Source organism: Pleurodeles waltl, chromosome 5, assembly GCF_031143425.1.
Source record: "Pleurodeles waltl isolate 20211129_DDA chromosome 5, aPleWal1.hap1.20221129, whole genome shotgun sequence".
NCBI classification, from domain to species: domain Eukaryota; kingdom Metazoa; phylum Chordata; class Amphibia; order Caudata; family Salamandridae; genus Pleurodeles; species Pleurodeles waltl.
In genome coordinates, this window is record NC_090444.1 from 349,502,925 (window position 1) to 349,526,263 (window position 23,339).

Here is a 23,339-nt window from a genome sequence, read left to right on the forward strand (position 1 = left end):
CTGAGGAGGTCCAGCGTATCCACAGGCACTGCAATTGCCCTGCGTGGAATGCCCTTCTCGACTACTTCCTCCGAATCACCTAAGATGACAAATTGGCCAGAGGAATCCTGAGACATAGCCCCTTAATAGTGAGACATCCTCATCTTCAGACTCCCACAACACGTACCTCGGGGACTCTCTCTCCCCCAGCCACGCCACTGTCCGCATGAGTATGTAGTGTGGTTAGTTTTACGTATCCTTTGCGCGTTAGCTTCAGGCTTTAGGCCTTGGTGCACTTTGCCCTGGATGTATTTTATTCATTTGCTTGCAGCTTAGAACCTCTGTGCACTTTGCTCTGAATGCTTTTTATTAGGCTTCGTACTGTTATTTTTCAAATAGCCAGTTCTACGGTTTTGTTATTTATTCATATCACACTGTTTAGCCTACTTCAGCACTGGAGTTCTCACGCTGTGCTTCAGTCAACGATACAGTCTGGTACATTGCCGATAGACGTGGTAGGAGTTTAGATTTGGCATTCCTGCGTAGGGACATTTTGGGATCACGCTGACATGTTAGTTATAAAATCACTTCCTTGTCCCAATACACGCAAGAGGGAGATTCCGACCAGGGAACCACAACTAGACGCTGACTGCCTCGTTGCAGATGCTGAACCAGATCACAGGCCTTTGCTCAGGTATGAGGACTGATGTCTCCCCAGTGATTCAGAAAGGCAAGCTAGAAGCTTAACATGCTGTGCTCGAAATAGATCAAGCAGAGGGAGAGTAGAAACTAATAGACACAATGATTTGTTCTTATGTTTTACTCTCCTGGTGACTATTTCAATCCTACTGTGTTGTATGGTTCTGGTTATTGCGGCTCACGCCTTATTATCTAAAATACAGTTGTTTTATTAAAACATTATATAAAACTTATACTGCCTTTGTCATTTGTATATGAGATCATACTGTAAATGAGAGAGTTGGTTTGGATCTGAGTGACCACGACTTCCCTGAGAAGTTCCAAAGATGTCATGCGCTCGGCTGCCTAATCATCTCTTTCCTTTTGGAGAAATGAGGCACTGCTAGTTAGCCGGAGCAAAACCGGATTTAGGGTGACAGAGGTCCTTCCAAGTGGGTCCGACTCAGTCCCCCACATCGTGAATGATCCTGCTACCTAGAAATCCAGTAGTCTCATTTAGAATAATGAGAGCCCACGCGACATGGCGCCGCCAACGATTGGTCTGGCTCTAATTTTCGGGTCCGGCTGACTCTCTCGGTCTCATGTATATATTGACTCCTCGGTTCCGTATACGGAGACGTCGGTGGCACTGAGGACTTCCGCCACGGCAATATAGGTAGATCCTATTAATAGCGGTTGGTTGTTCAAGCTTGAACTTTAAATAGGAAAACCCCGATATTGGTGTGCCTTCTCTGACCTAGTGCTATTTTTTACAAATGGCAAATCCTAATGTAGTGAATATAGCAATCAATATGCGACAACCGCTCACAGGACATCTGTTAGCACATGGCCTGACGGTCCAGGGGGGTCCGGTCACTTTTGTGGTGGACGCCCATGCAGCCTATAGAACAGAACTTTTTTATTCTTGGGTCGTATTTCCAGCAGTTGATTGGGGTACAAACACTTTTCACGAATACGCTGTTGCGAATGTCACTGGATAATACAGGGCTTGTGCATACTTAGAGATACCTTTATCTTATCAAGAACACCATAATTGGCTTGATGGCGCCCTCCCACACACAGTAGCACAAGTTAGGTTAGGTCCACTAAGTAATGATGGTCCTACCTGGCCTTTATTGGCTACATATACACCTCTTCCTGCGGCTGCTCAATTGACAGTGGTTGAAGTTCGTCGTTTATATACAGACTTAACGGCTACATATAGACGATTAGTTCAGTTTGTCATGCAGACACTAAATACAAACGCAGCACGTGCTGCTCCGGCGCACCCACAGGCGGTGGTTCCGGGTATCAATCCGGCCACTGTACACTCAGTTATGGGTAAGGTACCGGCTAAACGTGAGGAAACTCCATTTTGGCTGGCGCAAAAAATTAATACGCTGGAAGCAGTGTTTCCCCATACGGGACCTCAGGATAAACATAGAATATTGACGATGTGTTTGCCGTATGGGATGGTTCCTCCAGTGGACCTTTGTAATACCTGGGGCACGGTGTTTGCCACGCTCTACACTACGGCACACGATACACCGACATTAGCTAATTTACCGGAAGTGCTTAAACAAATTCAAGATGAATATGGGGCTGACCCTGCCTTAGATTTGGGCATGCAGTTAATGGGCAATTTTGCCACAGTTTCTTCTATTATTTGAGTAATCTCAAGGGAGAGGCAGTAGCACTAGCAGTGCGAATGCGTCTTCGGGAAGTTCCGCAGATTAATCAAGAGCGTGAACTCCCGAGAATAATAGCGGAAACATATTCCAGCATTGGTCGCGATAGCCTAGGGGCTAGACCACAAAAACCCCAATTACAGGGTAAAAATAATAAAGATAATGCTAAACAACAGCAACGTGAGGGTACTAAAAAGCGCTGGGAAAAGAAACAGCAAACACCTAAGAAAGATGGGGGACAGTCTCCGCAACCGGAGACCCCGCAGACTAGGTATAATCTCAGGAATAGGGATAATTTGAAGACGCCTGAAAGATATCAGTATGCTGATACACGCCAATCTCGTTCCTTTCAGGACTCCTCAGAGATGAGAAGTGAGAGAGGTGGGCGGTCAGAGCGGAGAACGGAGTACGTAAAACCAAGACAGGATTCACAACGCTCAACTGAGGTTTCTGTCAAACAGGAAGAGAAACCGCTCCAACAAAAGCAACAATTTAGAAAGAAGAAAGTGGCAGCAGTCTCAGTTAGACATGCCGCTCAAGAAGAGAGTTCTCTTGACGAACAAGACATGGGCGTTGGCACTGTTAGGCAGCGCGGCAGAGGTCACAATAGTTCGCCGGAGTCTTCTAGAGCATCTGGAGGTGAAAGCAACTGATGACTTCATACAAGTTGAAACGGAGGACATGCGAGTCTCTGATCCTGATAGAGTTTATCAAGTGACTCTGCAATTAGAAGGGGACATTGACCGCATTGTACACGCCATCTTTTGGGACCATGTGGTAAAATCATATGATGTTCTGCTGGCCGAACAAGATTGGCCACCTGACTTTGTTCGCGACTGTCCAGTGGGGGAAGAGGTTATTGCACCTTCCTTCTCACCACTTGTTCCGAGAGAACTAGCGGAGTCCTATTGTAAATTATGGGCTCTTACACAGGCCCCGCTCTATATAGAAATAATGTGGGGTGGGATAGACAATCACCTTATCATGTAATTCCAATAAAGGGCGAACCTCAGCCGCAGCCGCAGTATCCTATCAAATTTGAAGCAAGGGCATCGGTTAGGAAAATTCTTACACAATTGGAGTACCAGGGTGTTGTTGAGCCCTGTGTCTCGCCGATGAATAATCCCTTATTTCCAGCTGCTAAACCGGATCATTCCTATAGGATTGTGGTGGATTACAGACATTTAAGTAGTCATACACGCACATATGCAATACAGAATTCACATAGCGCAGCGCTTATGAATAATATAGTGCGTAAAAAATACAAAACAATGTTAGATATCTCGAATGGATTTTTCTGCCAAAATATAGCGCCCGAAAGTCGGGACTATACCAGTTTCAGTGCGTTTGGCTCTCAGAAAAAGTTTTGTTGTTTGCCTCAGGGGTATAAGAATAGCCCAGGACTGTTTTCGGCTCGTGTAACTGAAATTCTGCACGAGTTGGACCCTGAAGCGTTGTCATATGTTGATGATATATATCTGACAGACAATGAGATTCTGCAACATCTAAGGCGTGTATCGCGCATTGTTGTGGGGTTTGCTGATATTGGCTATAAGTTTAATTTTAAGAAATCGAAGATTGCCTTCCTCAGCGTCATTTTCCTGGAATATGAGTTGCCGAGTGAGGGCAAGAGCTTAGCGCCACATTTTTTGGAGAAATGTGCTTTATTGCAGCCTCCTAATACGGTTCGGAAGCTCCAGTCATTGTTGGGGTTTCTGAATTTTGGCAGAACTTACATTCCTGATTATGCTACGCGTATAAAACCTTTATACAAGTTGATTCGTCCGAATTTTTCGAGTAGATTTTGGACGATTGAGCATACACATATACTACGAGATTTGCAAACTGATCTCTTAGCAGTTAAACATTTACACACACGGGACAATAAAACGCATTTAGTCATCAGGGTGATACCTGGGACTGTTGGGTTTACATATGTCACCTTTAATGAGGGTGAGACTGTCCCGATTGCATACAAGTCCCATTTGTATTCTGCTGCAGAACAACGATTTGCGCAAACTGAGAAAATACTCACTGCCGTACAGATGGCTGTGATTAAAGAAAGACTGCTTGCCCAGGGCCAACGCATTATTGTAGTTTCCCCGATTCCGGCCTTAGAGGCTGTTACAAAAGCGAGGGTCCCTAATTCGAAAGCTTTACACCCGCGATGGATACAATGGGCTACGTCTTTGACAGCCACTGATGTAGATTACATATTTGACCCTAAACTGCAGACTCAAGAATTTCTTCAATATGAAATGGAGTACCCAGTCCCTGCTGGCACATTGCCTATTGACCAATATCAGGTGGTGATGTATACCGATGGCTCTGCGCAACCAGCAGTTGGGACTAAACATCAGTATTCTGCTGCATGTGTGGTGGTGAGCGCCACTATGGAGATGGAAGTGTTCTGCCCCCGACATACTTATACTAAAACCATGGGAGATTGCACGGCACAGCTGGCTGAGCTCAAAGCCCTATTGTTAGCGTAGGAGCACGCGGATCCGGCGATTTTAACCTTGCTGGTCTGTGACTCCTACTACTGTGTACAGTCTTTCAATGAATATCTACACTATTGGAAGTTGAATGGGTTCAGAGATTCTAAAGGCAACACCATTAAACATAAATTGTTGTGGGGAAAGGTTGCGGATCTGAAAGGGACGCTTCCTAAGGTCCATGTTGTGCATACACTTGGAGACCAGCGCGTTGGAATACACGTTGCTGGGAATACTTTGGCTGATGAAGCCGCAAAGTCAGCAGTGGCTGTCGCCACTGTGGCCGCAGTGACTCGTTCGAGTTCCAAACCAGACACAGAGATTTCGGCTGCCATAAAAGCTACAGCTGATGGCACGCCATTTCCTAAAGGATTTCCTTCTAAATATAGTTACTGCTTGAGTAGTGCGCTAAATGCTGTTGTTAATATTCCAGGCATTGGTGTACGTGATTTACCAAATAAAATTGAGAGACCTCGATTAATTTCTGCAGCACATGAGGGGGTGGCATCTGCACATGCTGGTGTGGCTGCCACTATTTCGCTTTTACAGGCTCGTTATTGGTGGCCTGGTCTCTATAAAGAGACGAAGCAATATGTCCTTTGTTGTGACGTTTGTCAACAAATTAAGGCTTCGTCGGCTAGACGCCCGCAGCAGACGCCCCTTCTGATTTCAAATAAACCTTTACAGTGTGTGTACTTGGATCATTGCGGTCCACTGACTCCAGATAGTGCATACAAATATACTTTGGTTGCTGTAGATTCGTGCTCCAGATTTGTGTGGGTCTGGCCTCAACGCTCGGCTGACGCTCAGACTGTTATTAAAGATTTGTGCATCTTTGTCGATACATTTGCGGTTGCGGCTTTTCATTCGCACCAGGGCCCTGCTTTTGCCTCTAAGGCATTCAGGGACACCATGGCTTCGTTGGGGGTCCAACTCCAATTCTCGTCTCCATTTCATCCCGAGGGAAATTCTGTTGTGGAGCGTTTGAATCGTGATTTAAAGCAATCCTTAACGGCCAGAGTTATAGGTACGGGTCGTGGTTGGCTAGCCCACCTGTATGGAGTACAGAGAGCACTTAATAACTTGCCTAGATGGTCACTGGGGGGTCGTACTTCATATGAGTGCCTGTTTGGAACACGAATGTATGTTCCTGATCTAGATGGTCCTGGTGTGGAGGCGGCAGATACACCCTTTGACATAAATGATCGTGTCACTGTTTTGCAGGATTTACAACAATTCCGTGAAGATAACTCTTCTGCAAGTGCTGCCTCCTAAGAAATTAAGGATGAACCAGTAACACCTACTGGTTGGATACCCAGGATTGGGGATCTAGTGCGTGAAAAGGTCGCAGTAAAGAAAGAATTTGGTCCTTCTGATCGAGCACCTGTCCCTGTGTTAGGGGTTAGCGGCACGAGAACTGTGATTTTACCGCCGCTGCAAGGGGCCAAAGGAAATCGCTTTGTTTCCATTGATAATGTCAAGTTACAACATGTGGCCGATTCTGCACAGCAGACCAAGAGGGACACCCAGTAGTTCCGGAATCCCTCTCACTACTGGGGAAGAAGTCCCGCTGCAGTGTGATTTACACCGACGCTGTTTCCGCTCCGAGCTTGGGGAGGGTGGAAGATGATCTTGCGATTGTTCCACAGACGACTATTAATATGGAATCTTTTGATCAAGTTGCTGTACGTTCTACTGATGTTTCTGAACATGTGGTTTATAGCGTGCCTAGGCGAGAGCCTCCATCTGCTTCTTTGTTCACGGTTGCACCTTTTGCAAGAACTGCCTCTGGCTGCTTCAACGACACTGATGATGCAGTGTCCAGCTCCTGGCCCTCGATGTCTTCAATCCGTGGTCCACGTAAGCTGCTGTGTTGGCTTAAACGCACATATTTTGTTTTTCCTTGGAACTATTTGTGGCTTTTTATGGCTGTAATGACTCTTTTTGTGGTTGGGATTTGTGGTTACTTTTTTTCTAGTAATACATGGTCATTTTCTTCCTGATCGATCCGAGATTGAGCACGTGGAGACTGTGTTAAAACCACATTTTTCGTCTCATATGGTTCGAAGAGACTTGTCCAATGTAAACATTTCTGCAATACCGATTCCGGATGGGATTGTGTGGGATAAAGTAATGTTTGATATATATGGTCCCACTGAATTGATTCAAATACCGTATGTCCTCAAGTTATCAATGAATGATATTGTTATACCAGGCATTGTTTCTGATGATTGGGATGTGAAGACAGTAGATTCTATGCTGACAGATTTGCAATATTATACTGTCTATGACGATGAAGATGCTTACCAATTTAGAGATAATCATGGTGACATGTTTTGCTACAACTATTATGGACACCACTTTATTCATAAAGCTAGTAGCCATAAGTCCATGTTTAATTATGTGCAATGGGAACATTGCTCGACTCCTCCACAAGGGAGATCGAAAACGTATTCTGATAAATTTGCATATTTTTCTGGGCATGATCAACGAAATGCTAAGTCTTACTATTTTAAAGTTGCTCCGTATTCTAATAAGCAAATGTTATTGACCGATACTAAATTACTGTATTCAAATTTGTTTGTATCTAAACTTTCGGTCGAGGGGTATGAATACTGGTTTAAGACTGTTGACTTGAAAAGTGTTTGGGGTACGTAAAATTGGCAGATGCAAGGCAGGGACACATTATTTAGAGCATGTATTATCCCTGTGCAGATGATTTTCCTCAATGACACAGTACAACAGACTAGCTGTTTGGGTTTGGCAACAATTAGAGAGTTAAATTTGCCTAGTATACCTGTCCCTTCCAAATTAAACAACTGGAAGGACTATGTGAATGCTACTTTTAGTGAATTTACACATTGGGTCCAGAATGGTACGCTTAACACTTCATCGATACATCCGGGCGGGTGGCTATTATGGCCTGTAGACGCTAATAAGTGTCATCAACGTTTTGTCACCTCTTCAGGGGGGTTCAGGACTAGTAGGGCAGACCCTTGTTACATTTCACCAGAACATGCTGATATTATAACTACATACAGGGTGGGGAAGCTTTGTCAACAATGGTTGAAGTCATCCACGCTGGATGCAGTTAAGTCACATCTCACGTTACTGTCTAATGATACTGATTTACAAGATTTTTTTGTCAGGTCCCAAGGTACCACGGAAGAAAAGATTTTTATACGAAGTTTATAATGAGATTTGGAAGCTTTCACAACAGGAGGCTGCAGCCCGGTTGAGGCAGATTGATCAGGAAAACCTGATGCAGACTTTGTCTGTTGTTGATAATGGCATGCATACCCTTTCTGACCATGTTTACACGATTGACAGCATTGTTTCCTCTGCTATTGACATTATTAAATCAGACATGTCTTCTTTATATCATGGGCAGAGTCAGACGCGGTCCATCATGCAGCTGGGTTGGACTCTTCAGACCTTGAAGGCAGGTCGCGTTCCATGGCAGCACATTCGTGCCAGAGAGATCTTTGTCTCCTTTAATTTGACTCGTCAACAACAGCTGATGGCTAAAAAGGAAGCGACGTATGTCATGTTGAATATTGAAAAATTGGAGAAACTGCCTTTCACGGTTGCTGAGATTCCGTCAGCTGAGTGGTTGATTCATGGGGTTATTAATCTGCCTATCTCCACTCTGCAATTTACTTCTTGTTTGAAGCACATTCCGGTGGGTAGATATGAACTATTGGGAGACAGTTACATACACGAGGTGTGGGAGCTTCCCTTTCAATACAGATGTATTAATGGTTTGAGGGAGGTTTTTCTTAGCGGTAGTGAATGCGAAACTTCGGTCAGCCATTCTATGGTTTGTAAACAGCTGTCCTTGCACGGAGCGTGTAACGCTTCGATTGCTAACTTAGCTTGTTATCTGAAGGGAGTTCCAGTCCCGGTTATTAAGAACACTTTCCAGGTGCTTTCTAACGGCAGTTACATTGTTCTTAACAGCGAACGCTGCTGTGGCATGCGTGCCGGAATAGTTTACGTTGTCGTTGTCAACAAGGCCGTTACGTGCTGCGGGAATGTGTTGTTTCCCCCCCACTCAAATTAGGGAGGTAGCGGACATCTGGCCTCATATTGCTACTTCCAAGGTTAATTTCGACAAGTTGAGTCGACTAAAGGCTTTATTGTTTCAAAAGCATGTGGCCCTTACATCTGCGAGCGAGACCTACGCACTTCAGGTGGCAAGGTCATCGGCGGAAATACAGTCCCTTTTGAATACTAACTTTCCGAATCACTTTGGTGAACTTGTGGGACGTATATTTAATGCATCCAGCACTGCTGGTATTGCACATTTTTTCAAAGCCGTTGGTGTTGGTTTTGCTCACACCTTCTCTTCCATATTCGGTTTGATACCTTCGGTTATACACTCTATTTTCGGAAGCATTTTTGGGGGCTTCCCGATTACTTTGGCTTTATTGGCTGGAGTCTTGCTGTTGTTGCTATTTTTTCGCAATGGCTGTCCCGCTACGACGAGATCCTATATTGCTGCTCCCGTCAGCGCAGCTGTATCGTGAACGCATGATGCAGCATTTGGAAGCAACACTCCTGGGCCATTTGGAGTGTGACTGGTCTCTGTCATTCCGACCGGTTTTGGATTGTGTGCAACCCGTGTTTCGGTGCCTTTGGTGCTCGTTTGAACATGCACTGGCTCTCTGACTCTCACTGCAGCGCCCTCCAGTGGTTGATCCTGATCTGTTGATGTTCCCGCTTAGGGCTCATTTCCAGACTTGTGCACTACGGTTGCGTTTGCTTCGTGAGGCAGTTTATGAGATTCCCTTCCTGGAGGAAGATGGTTTTGTCTCATTCATAGGCCCTGCACAGGGTGCCGCCCTGAATGGTTTTGGGGCTTTGGAACACACCTGCTCCATGGTACTTTGTGGCGTGGATCTTCCGATATTGACATATATCGAAGTGGAGGAGCTCCTACTTTCTATTGCTTCTGTTTAACAATTGGATTTTTTTCCTCTCCTGTAAAATTGACTTTATATTGAATTTGGCTTTATCGTCACATGTTTCCTAAATTTATGACTTTGTTGTCTTCTGACCTTGTCCAAATATGTATATAATTTTAGGTGTTGTTTATATCTGGGGCACATTTTTATATTATTGGAACCACTTGCTACCGACAAGGGGAGGGTGTAGTGTGGTTAGTTTTACGTATCCTTTGCGCGTTAGCTTCAGGCTTTAGGCCTTTGTGCACTTTGCCCTGGATGTATTTTATTCATTTGCTTGCAGCTTAGAGCCTCTGTGCACTTTGCTTTGAATGCATTTTATTAGGCTTCGTACTGTTATTTTTCAAATAGCCAGTTCTACGGTTTTGTTATTTATTTATATCACACTGTTTAGCCTACTTCAGCACTGGAGTTCTCACTCTGTGCTTCAGTCAAGGATACAGTCTGGTACATTGCTGATAGACGTGGTAGGAGTTTAGATTTGGCATTCCTGCATAGGGACATTTTGTGATCACGCTGACATGTTAGTTATAAAATCACTTCCTTGTCCCAATACACGCAAGAGGGAGATTCCGACCAGGGAACCACAACTAGACGCCGACTGCCTCGTTGCAGATGCTGAACCAGATCACAGGCCTTTGCTCAGGTATGAGGACTGATGATGTCTCCCCAGTGATTCAGAAAGGCAAGCTAGAAGCTTAACATGCTGTGCTCGAAATAGATCAAGCAGAGGGAGAGTAGAAACTAATAGACACAATGATAGCTTTGTTCTTATGTTTTACTCTCCTGGTAACTATTTCAATCCTACTGAGTTGTATATGGTTCTGGTTATTGCGGCTCACGCCTTACTATCTAAAATACAGTTGTTTTATTAAAACATTATATAAAACTTATACTGCCTTTGTCATTTGTATATGAGATCATACTGTAAATGAGAGAGATGGTTTGGATCTGAGTGACCACGACTTCCCTGAGAAGTTCCAAAGATGTCATGCGCTCGGCTGCCTAATCATCTCTTCCCTTTTGGAGAAATGAGGCACTGCTAGTTAGCCGGAGCAAAACCGGATTTAGGGTGACAGAGGTCCTTCCAAATGGGTCCGACTCAGTCCCCCACACCGTGAACGATCCTGCTACCTAGAAATCCAGTAGTCTCATTTAGAATAATGAGAGCCCACGCAACAAGTACACCCCTGAGCACCAGCTACACCTCTCAGTGAGAAGGGCCCTGACCTCCAACTGCCTTTACAGCCCTTTACCAAACACATCTCCCCATAGACACAAGGTCTGCATGCATCAAACGAGCCACCCACATAGCAAAATGGCATCCTCAGGCCATCTGTTGCACGCAGATGCCCACATCCTGGACTTTTCATCCTTCTGTACAACGCAACAGACTCATAGACCCTTGAGTAGACACCATGTAACCCTTCACCAGACAATGTGTTTATTGTCATTTGTTGAAAAACCCAATAAAAACACTTGTTAAAAAAAAAGCTACTTGCCATGTTTCTTCTCTTAATAGATTATGACTGAAATGAGAGGCTACTGTGTGAGAAAGTGTTCCCAAGACAGCAAGTCATACCTTACTAATATGACTTTAAAAGCACAACATTTAATTAAACACACAATTTTGTCTGACACACTCTATAATCTTTTGTTCAATTCTGCAGCATTTTGTTTGTAATTCTACATAATCATCAATTACATTCAAACAAACACTGAAAACGACCAGATGAGTGAAGAGAAGGGATCAACAGAAGATAGAGATGAACATAAACATACATTGGGTTAATACACACACAAAAAAAAGAGACCTTAACACAGAGCATATCTATATCTTTTGCAAGAGGTTATTCCATTTGCTCAATTAACTGCGCGAGAGTCCCTCATCCAAACCAGAGATTTTCACTGCCCAAGTAATCAGGTTGGGGAAAGATTAAGATACGGTGTAGGGGCAGAGGGAACCTGCGCCAATTAGAAGAGCATAGTGTTGCCAACAGACAATATGCCATTGCCTCCGCAAAGTTCAGTTCCTTTTCAAGGAAAAAATATTTAATTGTGTCAGAGCTGTCAGCCTTGGGGTTGTCTTCCCCCAACTCTTTGCCTTACTCCTCCATTTTTGCTGATTTAGTTTTTGTTGGCCTTAGGAGTCTGCACTTTACCACTCCTGAGCAGTGCCAAATTGCATGTGCTCATGCCATGAATCGTGCCAACACTGGCTAACACCCAATTCGCACATCTAAGTTGCTTGTAAGTCCCTAGTAAAGTGGTACTATCTGTACCCAGCGATCGTAAATTAAATGCTATTAGTGGGCCTGCAGCACTTATTATGCCACCCACCTAAGAAGCCCTTTAAACATGTCTCAGGTTTGCCATTGCAGCCTGCGTGGGCAGTTTTGAACTGCCATTCTCAACGGTCAAAATTCACCTTTTTCCAGGCCTAAAAAAAACTTTCCTTTTTAATACATACAGGTAAACCATAGGGTAGAACCTAAACAGACCATAGAGCAGAGTATGTAAAAGATGGACAAGTTATTTTAACTTTTAAATATCCTAGTAGTGTAAACCTTTACTTTTTTACTACTGCAAGGCCTGTCTCTCCTATCAGATAACATTAGGGTACCCTACTGTATTTAATAAGTTACAACTTTTAAACTGGAGCAGGTGGAGAGGTTGAGTTTGGTGTTGAAAGAATTGTAATTTAAAAACCTCCTTAATGGTAGAGTCGGATTTTAAATCACAATTCTGAAAATTCAATTTGTAGGAAGTTGACATGGGTAACATGGCTAGATGCAGTTGGTCTTTGTGTAATGCTCTTAAGACAGTGAGGCAAAAGGGGATAGGTGTCAGCAGGATGGGCCATCCCCGACTTGATTAGGGAAGGGGGGGCAGCAGTCACCAACCACACTTGCACATCACAAAGGCTCTGCCTCAGCACACTCACCAAGGATTTCACACTAGCCTTTTCTGACCCTAGTCAAGATAGGGCCAGGGCACAGAGGCAGGAAATGTCAAACACTTCAGGTGGTGGAAACCTCCAGAACCTTTTCCTAATTCAAAGATGGCACCAATTATAAATCTGGGAACCTCAAACCTAACGCTTCAGGCCCACCAGAGTGACCCCAAGGGCTAACTGGCTGGTCTCCATATCAGAGTATCATGGACAAAAAAATCCTCCAACCACTTTGAACCCTGCACTAGGTTCTGCATTCTGTGGCTCTTGCCCCCAAGTGTTGCCAACCTAGTCCTGGATCCTTGGAAATGGGCCTCAAGGCTCCATAACCGGGATTTAAGGAACTTTGTTCAGCGGTCCTAACTTGGTCCCTGTACCCGACCCACACTCCACCGTGATCTGCTTGAACTTGTGACTCTGCCCCAGACCAGCAAGACCATATAACCACAGTTTTTGTGCTTCTAAGCACTATTTTAACCTAAAAGTTTCTACCTTGCTGTGGGATTTTTTTGTGTTGCGTTTCCACTTCATTACTGTTTGAAGTGATTCATAAATACTTTACACATTGCCTCTAAGTTAACCCTGACTGCTTTTGTGCCAGGGAGTTAAGCACAGGTAAATTTGGGGTTTGCTTGTGACTTCACCCTGACAAGAATTTTGGTTGCTGCTGGAGTAGGGTTTCAACCCTCAACCAGTAGCCCATTTCCTACAACTTGTAATTCTAGCTCTTCGCCATGGCTATTCCCTAAGAATTCAATAAAGGTAGGATTTTTCTGGGCATGTGAGCGGTTCAAATCTTGAAAAATGTTCATGTCTTCCTAAACCAATCAAACAATAGAAAACATGCTAAAAAAATAAAATATTTTTTTTTGTTTATTAATTAACTCAAATGTTAAATCAGAAGTACTTGTGGCTGAAAATACCACTTCCAATAGTGCAAACCACATTAAATAAAAACAGAAAATGGTATCCCATCGTAAAGCAATACACATAGTAATATTCAACCAGGTTCCTTCAAGAACCTTGAAAGACTGCATCATGCCCTGCAGTGCATCAGTTAGGTGGTTTCTTTTTGCGAGCATTGGAAAGATGTACTGTAACCTGTTCAACATCCATGGCACCAAAAGGAGGAAGGTGGGTTGGACTTTAATGACTTCAAGGGGAAATGCCCAACTTAAATAACCATTTTCTTCTTCACTATGTGAGTCGCTTCGATAGTCAAAAAGGTAAAACAGGATAGCAAACTAACCCAACCTTGAAAGCATGACCAGGGCCAAAGAATTTAACCTTAAAGCAAATAAGTAACAAGAAGCCTTACCCACCAAAGCATCCATCCTGGAATCAGAGGTCCTGACAATATCAAAAATATAGACAGACTTCCAAGTGGCCACCATACATGTGTCAATAAAAGGGTCATTTCTCATGTGATCCACAGTAGTGGCCTTTCCCCTTGTGGAATGGGTCACAGGCTTACCAAGTAAGGATCAATTAGCTTTCTCGTAACAATAAAAATGCAACGAAGAATCAACCTAACTATGAAGTGTTCCAGGAGGCAAGTGTTATGATGGCAACACCATTATTACAGTTCCTTGACCTTACAGAACTCTCTGGCCTTGTCCAAATAATATCATAATGCCCTTTTAACATAAAGGTTATATAATAACTTCTGACAGTCTGATTTATGTGGCAATCCGAAACACATTGTCATTAAAAACTCATGAATGAGTTCCTAATGACACTTATGGTTAAAAAAAAAAAAAAAAAAAAAGTATGGTTCATTAGTACAGAGATCTTGAAGTTCATGCTCCCTTTAGGCAACCACCACTAGAAAAAGCCATCTCAAATGGATCAGCCTTAAGCTTTGGTTCAAAGGGAAGTCTGATCAATCTGGAGAGACCACATTCTATAACCATAGAGGAGGAGGAATTCTAACTGGGGGAAAAAAAAATTCCTGGAAGGTCTTAGAAAGTTATCAATAGAATAGTGACAAAAGATGCCCAAGCAGGAGACTCACAATAAGCAGTGGCAGCAGGAAAATGTACTCTAATAGAAGAAAACTGAAAGCTAGACTTTGGCATGTTTGTGGATGTACTTGCTTGTTAATGCAGATCCTCATGCATTTAAAGGTATATTAACACCGTGTAGAAGGGTGCACTGCCTTTCTCAGAATGATCATTCAGTCATCAGGCAACTTCAAGTGTCCACACTGTAGGAGTTCAGGAGCTGGACTGCAGATATGACCTCAACTTAAGTCCAATGTGTGGCGGAATGGACATCTGAAAAAGGTCCAGGTACCACTACTAGCAAGGTTAATTCGGGGCAACAAATATTATGTTCAGATTGAGGAGTCTGAAGTTGATGATCGCCGTGAGAAGAAAATGCAGCAGAGAAAGGCATGCAGAATTCCTCTCCTTATCCAAAGTGCATTCCTTCGGGGCTGATATTCATACAACACAGAGGCATAAACAAGGTACTTTGTGTGTTTTTGTCAGTAGCAACAAGTTTATTTCTGGATGCCCGAGATGGGAAGATGCCTGCCAACAATTTGTTGTTTATAACCCACTGGTTTTATTCTAAAAAAGAATTACTTTATCTGTATGCTGTCACAGTCTGCAGTCTGGAAGACACACTGCTGTTTGTCGAACTGCTCTTGCAAGCATCGGGTGCCGGATCGCCTGAGGCTCTTGGGAGAGCACCCTCAACTTTGTACCCCCTTGCCTGTTCAAACATCTGCTTCAAACTGACATGGTCATCTATGTGATGAAGAGGACAAAAGAGAGCCCCACTTTGATCACCAATTTTGAAAAAAAGGCCCTCTCTGAAGGGTCACCTTAAACTTTTTTGCCTTCCTCCTCCTCTTTTTCTAACCTCATTTTTGTTGGCTTTAGGACCCTGGGTACTTTACCACTGCTAATCAGTGTAATAGTGCATGTGCTCTCTCCCTAAAACATGGTAACATTGGCTCATACCCAATTGGCATATTTAATTTACTTGTAAGTCCCTAGTAAAGTGTACAACATGTGTCCAGGGCCTGTAAATTAAATGCCAGTAGTGGGCCCGCAGCACTGATTGTGCCACCCACATAAGTATTCCCTTAATCATGTCTCAGGCGTGCCATTGCAAGGCATGTGTGTGCAGATACATTGCCACTTCGACCTGGCATTTAAAATTACTTGCCAAGCCTTAAACTCCCCTTTTATTGTATATAAGTCACCCCTAAGGTAGGCCCAAGGTAGTCCATAGTGTAAGGTGCTATGTAAGTAAAAGGCAGGACATGTACTTGTAAGTTTTACATGTCCTGGTAGTGAAAAACTCCCAAAGTTGTTTTCACTATTGTGAAGCCTGCTCCTCTCATAGGCCCACATTGGAAATTCCCTTATATGCACCTTTAAGTGGTAATTTCTGATCTGAAAGGAGTTGCATTGTCATGTTTGGTATGGTTGGAATGGATGAGAGAAATCCTACTTACTGGTGAGGTTGGATTCAACATTACTATTTTACAAATGCCACTTTAAGAAAGTAGGCATTTCTCTACACTTACTGCTTTCTGTGCCATACAGCCTGTCTCTTATCCATGTCTGCTCTTTGCTGGTTGACGGATCCCCTTGTGCATTTCACCCAGACAGCCATAAACACAGGCGACTCAGTTCCATCTGTTTTTATCTGTATACTGATGGGTCTTCCTGGGCAGGAAGGGTGGAGGGACTCTCACCTACACTTCAAAGGCTTGTGGCCTGACCCCACACAAAGGACTGATAACCCCCGCAGATCTCTTGGCAGACAGGACTGGGTTGAAAGGGGAACTAGTGCGCTTCAAATCCACTCTTTGTAGTCTCCTCCACTTCAAAGGCACATTTGGGTATATATACTGGGTCTGCGAACCCCTCAAATCAGACACTTCTGGACCTACAAATGGACTCTGTCAGAAGGACTGCTGTGCTACCCAAAGGACTCATCTGGACTGCTTTTCTGGATGGACTGCTCTCCTGCTTGTTGCACTGCTGCCTGCTGCTCCCCAACTCTGCTGGAAGGACTTAGTCTTCTCACCACAAGTGATCTCCAAGGGCTTGTCAGCTTTCCTCCTATTAAGAAGTCCTAGGGCCATCACAAACTTCACCTAAGAGAGAAAAATACATGGCGCCGGTAACATCGGCACAACTTCAGCAGAATCAGAGCGTCTGTCTCGCGGATGGAAAGCGATGCAGCGCCTGCAGAATCAACGCAGCACCTGTTTCACCATCACAGCACATTTGGATTTTCCACGCATCGTCCCTGGGGGTCAGTTTGTCCCACAGTGCAGTGAGGAACCAAGGCTGCGTGCCAAGAAACTGACCCATCACCTTGCATGCAAGGAAAGAATCAATGCATCATCGCCGCCGCGCTGGAAAAAATCAATAAATCGCTTTCCTTTCCGATGCCTCACCTCCTCTGCGGCCCACAGTGACGTTATTTTTGACACATCCCAGGTACTTTGTGTTAAAGAGCTACATCCATTAATTCCTATGGATTAAAACTTACATACACCTCTAGAAATTGATATCTTGACTTGCGCATACTGAATTTTTGTCATTCTGGTATTATTTTTGTCAGATAAATAATATCCATTTTCCTAAACTGGTGTGGGGTACGTTTTGTGGTGTTTTCACTGTGTTCCTGTATGAGTTACTGCACAAATACTTTACACATTGTATTCTAAGTTAAGCCTGTCTGCTCTGTGCCAAGCTACTGGAGGGTGAGCACAGGATAATTTAGGTTGTGTTGTGACTGGGGTTTGGGTCTGGAAGGTGGGAGAAACTTTCAGACCTTGCTTTGAAATGTACAGATGCCCTGCCTCCCCTTTTCTGGCTCCAAGCTTGCTGGAGTGACAATACAGACAATACAGGGTTGTTAAGGCCTATTTTGGGTTGACAGGACAAGTCTATTCAGGTGTGAGTGAGGCGGTGGTAAGGCCCATCAAGTCACACCTAAACTATTGTGTGTGGCTGTCTAGACAGACTGCACAAAGCCCAGCAGTCACCCAACCCAGGTGAGTATTCTAAGGCAGGTAAGAAAATTCCAACTTTCTAAAAGTGGCATTTTCAGACTTGTAATTTAAAATCTGACTTCACAATAAGTGGTAATTTTACATTTTGAGTACAGAGACACCAACCTCCACATTTCTATATTTTCCCAAATGGGAGCTACACTTAAAAGATATTTTAAGGTAGCCTCACTGTTATACTATGGGAGAGATAGGCCTTGCAATAGTGAAAAACGAATGTAACAGTTTTTCACTACCTTGACATGTTAAACTTAAACTTACATCTCCAATATTTTAAATGCACTTCACCATGCCCTTGGGGCTAACTATGCCTACATTAGGGGTGAGTTACATATGATAAAAAGCAATGTTTGGGCCTGGCAAATGGCCGCACTTACCAGGTCGAAATGGCAGTTCAAAACTTCACACAAAGGCTACGCAGTGGCAGGCCAGAGTCATTTTTAAAGTGTTACGACAGCAATGGCACAATCCGTGCTGCAGGCCCACTGGTAGCATTTAATTTACAGGCCCTGGGCACATGAAGTGCACTTTGCTAGGAACCTACAAGTAAATTAAATATGCCAACTGTGATTAAGCCAGTGTTACCTTGTTTTAAGCAGAAAGCACAGGCCCTTTAGCACGGGTTAACAGTGGTAAAGTGCCCAGAGTCCTAGAGCCAACAAAAATGAACTCAGCAAAAAGTGGAGGGAAAAGGCAAAGCATCTGGGGATGACCCTGCATAAAGGGCCACTCTCCAGAATAACGTAAGGGGTAATGCAACTATAAATTATTAAGAACACTCCTGTTGCCCCAGATACTGTGCTTGGAATCAGTCCTATTCTTAATTAGGACAACAAGGGCTATAAATATGTATGTACAGAACTTCATCGGATGGTGAGCTATGATTTGTGCCTCAACAAATTCAAACTTCCACAACATTTTCATGAGCAGAAAACAGTTAAAAAAATTAAGGTAATACTTACCATTGGTTTACTATAAAAGGGAAATCCTTGCAACTGCCTTAACGCACTTGTGGCTGAGCTCAGTTCTTTATATACAACAAAAGCCTGTCCTCTCATCTTCATTGTCTTCAAAGCCACTATGTCAACCACATGACCAAACTGGGAAAAAAGTGCATACAATGACCTCTTCAATTCTGTGGGGAAAAAAACATATTAAAGCATCCTGGACATTCTTCTGTGAAGTAAAACTGCAAAGTAGTCTAAAACATATTGTGATCATTCAATTAAAACAAACCAGACAAATTAGTCAAACCTAAAATACTTTCTAGAAATGCTGCCTTTTGATATAGCTCAATGATCTGTCATGGACACCACAAGAAAATATGACAATTCTTCACAATAACAAAAAATGCATATACTGTAAAGTCAGATTGTACATTTAAGCAGCTTATGCTTTGTAACAACATACTGCTAAATATGGCAGTCGTTGTTATACTTTCCTGGGACTCCATTATAAAAATCAATTACAGGGGGCGCGATCAGGGTGCCAGCAAATAAGCACTAGTCCTCCCAGGTGCCTCATGATAAATTAAAAGAAATAGTGACCCTTCAATTCACATCCCTCCTTTATAGAGACTGTGCTAGCTTTATTCTTACTGACCTTACAGGAATATCCATAGGCAGAACATATAGTGTCAGTGGAGAGCTCTAAATTGGCTATTCGAGTGAAATAACTCACGTGCTCCAGTATTATTTCTTACTTGTGTCCAGAAGACTTTTCTATAAGTAGGTGAAGTTGTCATATTGGAACAGCTGTAGGAGATACTGTCAGCCATCTGCACTAAAAACAGCAACACATATAAACTAGCAAAGAACAAAAAACTATGCTGTGAACGGATTAGCTGGAGGAAGCTCTCTAATCACTAGCTATACTCATCTCCCAAGAACAATATATGTATTCTATAGTACTGTCTACTGTTGAGTGGCAGTTCCATGGCAATGAAAATAACTGATGTTAGTATGGAAAAGGAGCACAGTTGAGCACAAGCAAAGCAGGTCTTTCATTATTGCAACTTCAGGGCAAACAGAGTGCACAGAATTTGTTTATGGTTAATTGCTGCATGTTTGGGAAGGAAACGAGATTTTGTGTTGTGAGTATACTAGGGGTGAGCGAAATATTCTGTCCGGTGGCAGAATTGGCAGAATTTTGCTGACTACCTTTTACGTCTGTGGCACAGAGTTCTGGAAAGTGTCTGCCAATTGCTGCGTGGCTGATTTTTTTCTTGCACCCAGCTACAAAACTGTAAGCCGATGAGTGAGATTTGGCATCCCCTAGTGTGATTTTTGGTTGCTAGGACATGCCTAAAGATTTTACCAACATGGGCGGTCACAACCAAGCACAGTCAGAAGGCTGTTGCTAGAGTAGAAAATCTACTAGAGGGGCAGCAAAATCAACTCTTGTAGTTGCACCCTCTAGCGCTGCGTGGTGCTGTTCGAGCTTAATTGTCAGTGCAGAATGTGCTTCTGGCGCTAAATCACAGCGCAAGCAGCATAATATGCTTATTTCTGCCCGTTGACGGGGCTCTGCGGAATCCAACTGAGTTTTTATGTATATCTTGAGAACTCCCCATTCCAGCACCTCTATTTTATATGAACAGAGGTTGTGTGAGGGGCTACACAATATTAGATATTGCTGTTTACAAGTAAGATGGGCTGCAGAGCTCTACATGGATTCTGCAAAAAGGTCTACTCAGGAGAAATGGAAACAACAGCCTCTATGGTATCACTACAGACAGCCACACAGATTAAATACTCCCACGCCCTAAACCAAGAGGCCTCATAAGACTTTCCCCAAAACAGAAAAGCATTTGCATGTAACAAAAGAAACAAGTAAGAGCTGCCCTTGAAGCCTCACTACTTTCGAAAAGCTCTTGGGGACAAGGAAAGGCTATGGTTGAAGACTCTTACAAGTCTTTCAACAATTAATATTGTATGGTAATGTCAAGCATTACAAGTAAATGGCATGGTAATGGATATATATTTGCGTGGAGGCAAAAAACTGTAGACTAATACACATGTAGGTTAAAAAGTCAAGGGACAGACTGTCAAGCCAGGCCTAAACATCCATGTGGGTTAATGACCGCCCTCCTCCTATCTGTGCTGTTGACGGAGACAACCATAAATTATCTAGATTCCTAAGATACCTGATAGCATTACAGTGTTATGTGTATGTTCTTGAAAGTTCAAATACAGACAGCTGGATAAACAAGATGATCACAGCTGTATGGAGGACAAGTATACAAAACATGTACTACTGGTTCACAACATATGGGTAAAGCCAAAGGCCATCTCTGGTGATGTTCTTCTCTGATACACTTTACAATTCTCCTCCTTTAAAACCAAAAACAGATGTTAATCACATCCTTGAACATAGCACAAAAGGCACCCTAAATATTATAAACTGCACCCCCATCTCATTATTACACTGCAAAGCACACACAAGCTCTACATCCTTAGTTCATAATTAGTTAACAACTGACCCTGACCAAAAACACACCTTCTTTCTTGATCTTATCATTGATGTTATTGATGTACACTGTGTGATTCGGCCGGATGTCCATGGTGTAATTCGCTTCTTTAATTGTCTGAAAGAGAGAAACAAATATTAGTAAGCATTGACAGTGACAGGTAACATGTCTTTAATGACTGGGAAATGTCAGTGCTTCACCATAAGACTCAAGCTTTCGAGGCAGTTATGTCAGAATGATCGACAAAACAGCCTCACCCATTTCTTTGTAAATCACCATTGGGGAAACCTATATGCATTGTGGAAAGATATGAATCAAGCATAGGCAATTTTCATGAGACAGTAAACAGACCTTTACCATGCACTTTATAACATTTTCAAAATAGTCTAAGTAGACGATGTTCTGCTCTACTGTCAATGAACAATGTTCCTCTTCAATGCATTAAAGGATAGTAATATCATAATAATTTACAAAAACAATCCCCCCAAACTCCACTAAGCAAGAGTGCTTGGCTATGCCACAGAGTAGAAGCTGAACCCACCCAGTCTATAGCCACACAACACAAGGCCCTGCTCCCTCACTTATGTCAATACCCGACTTTGCACATTGGTGCTCCAACAATTCTAATCTGTAACCATGAAACCCAGAAATGCTGTCTGCTCCAAGTGTCTTTCAGTCAGTGGAAGTACCAAACTTCAAATGCCACAACCCAACAAGAATTGTTGCACCATGCTGCACTCTACTTCCCCCAAATACCAATCTAATTAGCAATGATTCTATCTTCACGTGGCTGCAGTCACCATATGGACATCAGCATTCTTGCAGAATCTTTCCACCTGTGAAATCCCATGCCTATACAGGAGCATTCTTAAGTACACAGCATGAACTACGCTAGTCAAACAGTGCTGAAATGGTTTGCCTTGCTCTCACATTTCGGGTTTTTAGGGTAGGATGTTCCATCATAGTGGAAATAGATATCTTTTTGTGCAGGGTGGAAACGTACACGCACCAGACAAGGTGTAAATTGAGCAACATGATAAAGGGGTGGTTAGGCAGTTGCTACGTAACAGAAGACTACAGCGATTCCTTCTACATTTGACTTGATAGTACATGCTCTGAACATAAAGAAAAGAACCTGAATCATCAGTCTTCCATAATAAAACTAGGCTCCACTCCCACATTAACTAGGACGACCAGATTTTCAACTCCAAAAAACCGTGAAAAGGACATAAACACTTAAGTAGGACTAAAATATTCCAGTGAAGCAGAAGGGAGGTGGTCAAGAGGTGCTCGTGAATTTGTATTATTTGCATGACCGCTACGTCAGTGTCCCAGTCATTACTTCATGAGGTGTCCTTTCAATATACTGATTATCAAGGTCTGCAGGTTTTAGTGTATCTCATTAAGTAACGGCTAAGATGTAGGATCTAAGTAATGTCAAGATATTTACAGGTAATCTTCAATACTCGTAGTCTTTCTCACCCTCATCCCAGTCTTAATGCCTCACCCATCCTCCCTCAGTATCATTTTCTTGACAAATGCTGGTTAGTGACAGGACAAGGCAGAAAAGCAAGCCGCTTTATAACACCCAGATAAGGGAGGCAGGAGTTTGTATTGGCAATTATTTCCTGAAGATTGTATACGTGTCTGGATGTGAGATTTACCTCATAAAGGATGAGAAGTAGGACTGAGTATTGAAGAGTAGGAGGGTGCAACCAGCAACAGAGCAAGATGGCCACTATGTAAAATCTCTCTGATGGTTAGGGGACACTCCAGGGGATTCTGTACTGTACCATGGGGGCGTGCTGACCTGATCCCAACACCAGAGAAGAGCAATGGAAACTGCTCCTCATGCCATCCTGCTGGTGCCTAAATAATGGGTCTTTCATAACTAAGCTAGATGTAAGGGTGCTGGGGTGTTGCCCACATGTGGTGACACAAACTTCCAGAGAACTGTGCAGATAGGCACTCAAGAGGGCTTCCAGTCTATCAACTGTGCCCATTTGCTCACTGGACACCTTCACTGGCTCGGGTGTGATCGGCATTTCATATCCAAAGATTCAGAAACT

General features: G+C 43.2%; 1 protein-coding gene across 3 annotated transcripts in view; it reads right to left on the reverse strand.

The window, feature by feature from the left end:
* Positions 1-23,339, reverse strand: part of SNRPB2 (small nuclear ribonucleoprotein polypeptide B2) — a 55,849-nt gene that overhangs the window by 10,657 nt on the left and 21,853 nt on the right. For all 3 annotated transcript variants that reach the window (XM_069234091.1, XM_069234092.1, XM_069234090.1), the window contains 2 exons: positions 21,300-21,387; positions 18,764-18,936 (listed from right to left, as the gene is read on the reverse strand). In XM_069234091.1, coding sequence (XP_069090192.1) covers positions 18,764-18,936; positions 21,300-21,363 — 237 coding nt within the window. In that variant the 5' untranslated portion in view covers positions 21,364-21,387. The remainder of the gene's footprint in view (positions 1-18,763; positions 18,937-21,299; positions 21,388-23,339) is intronic.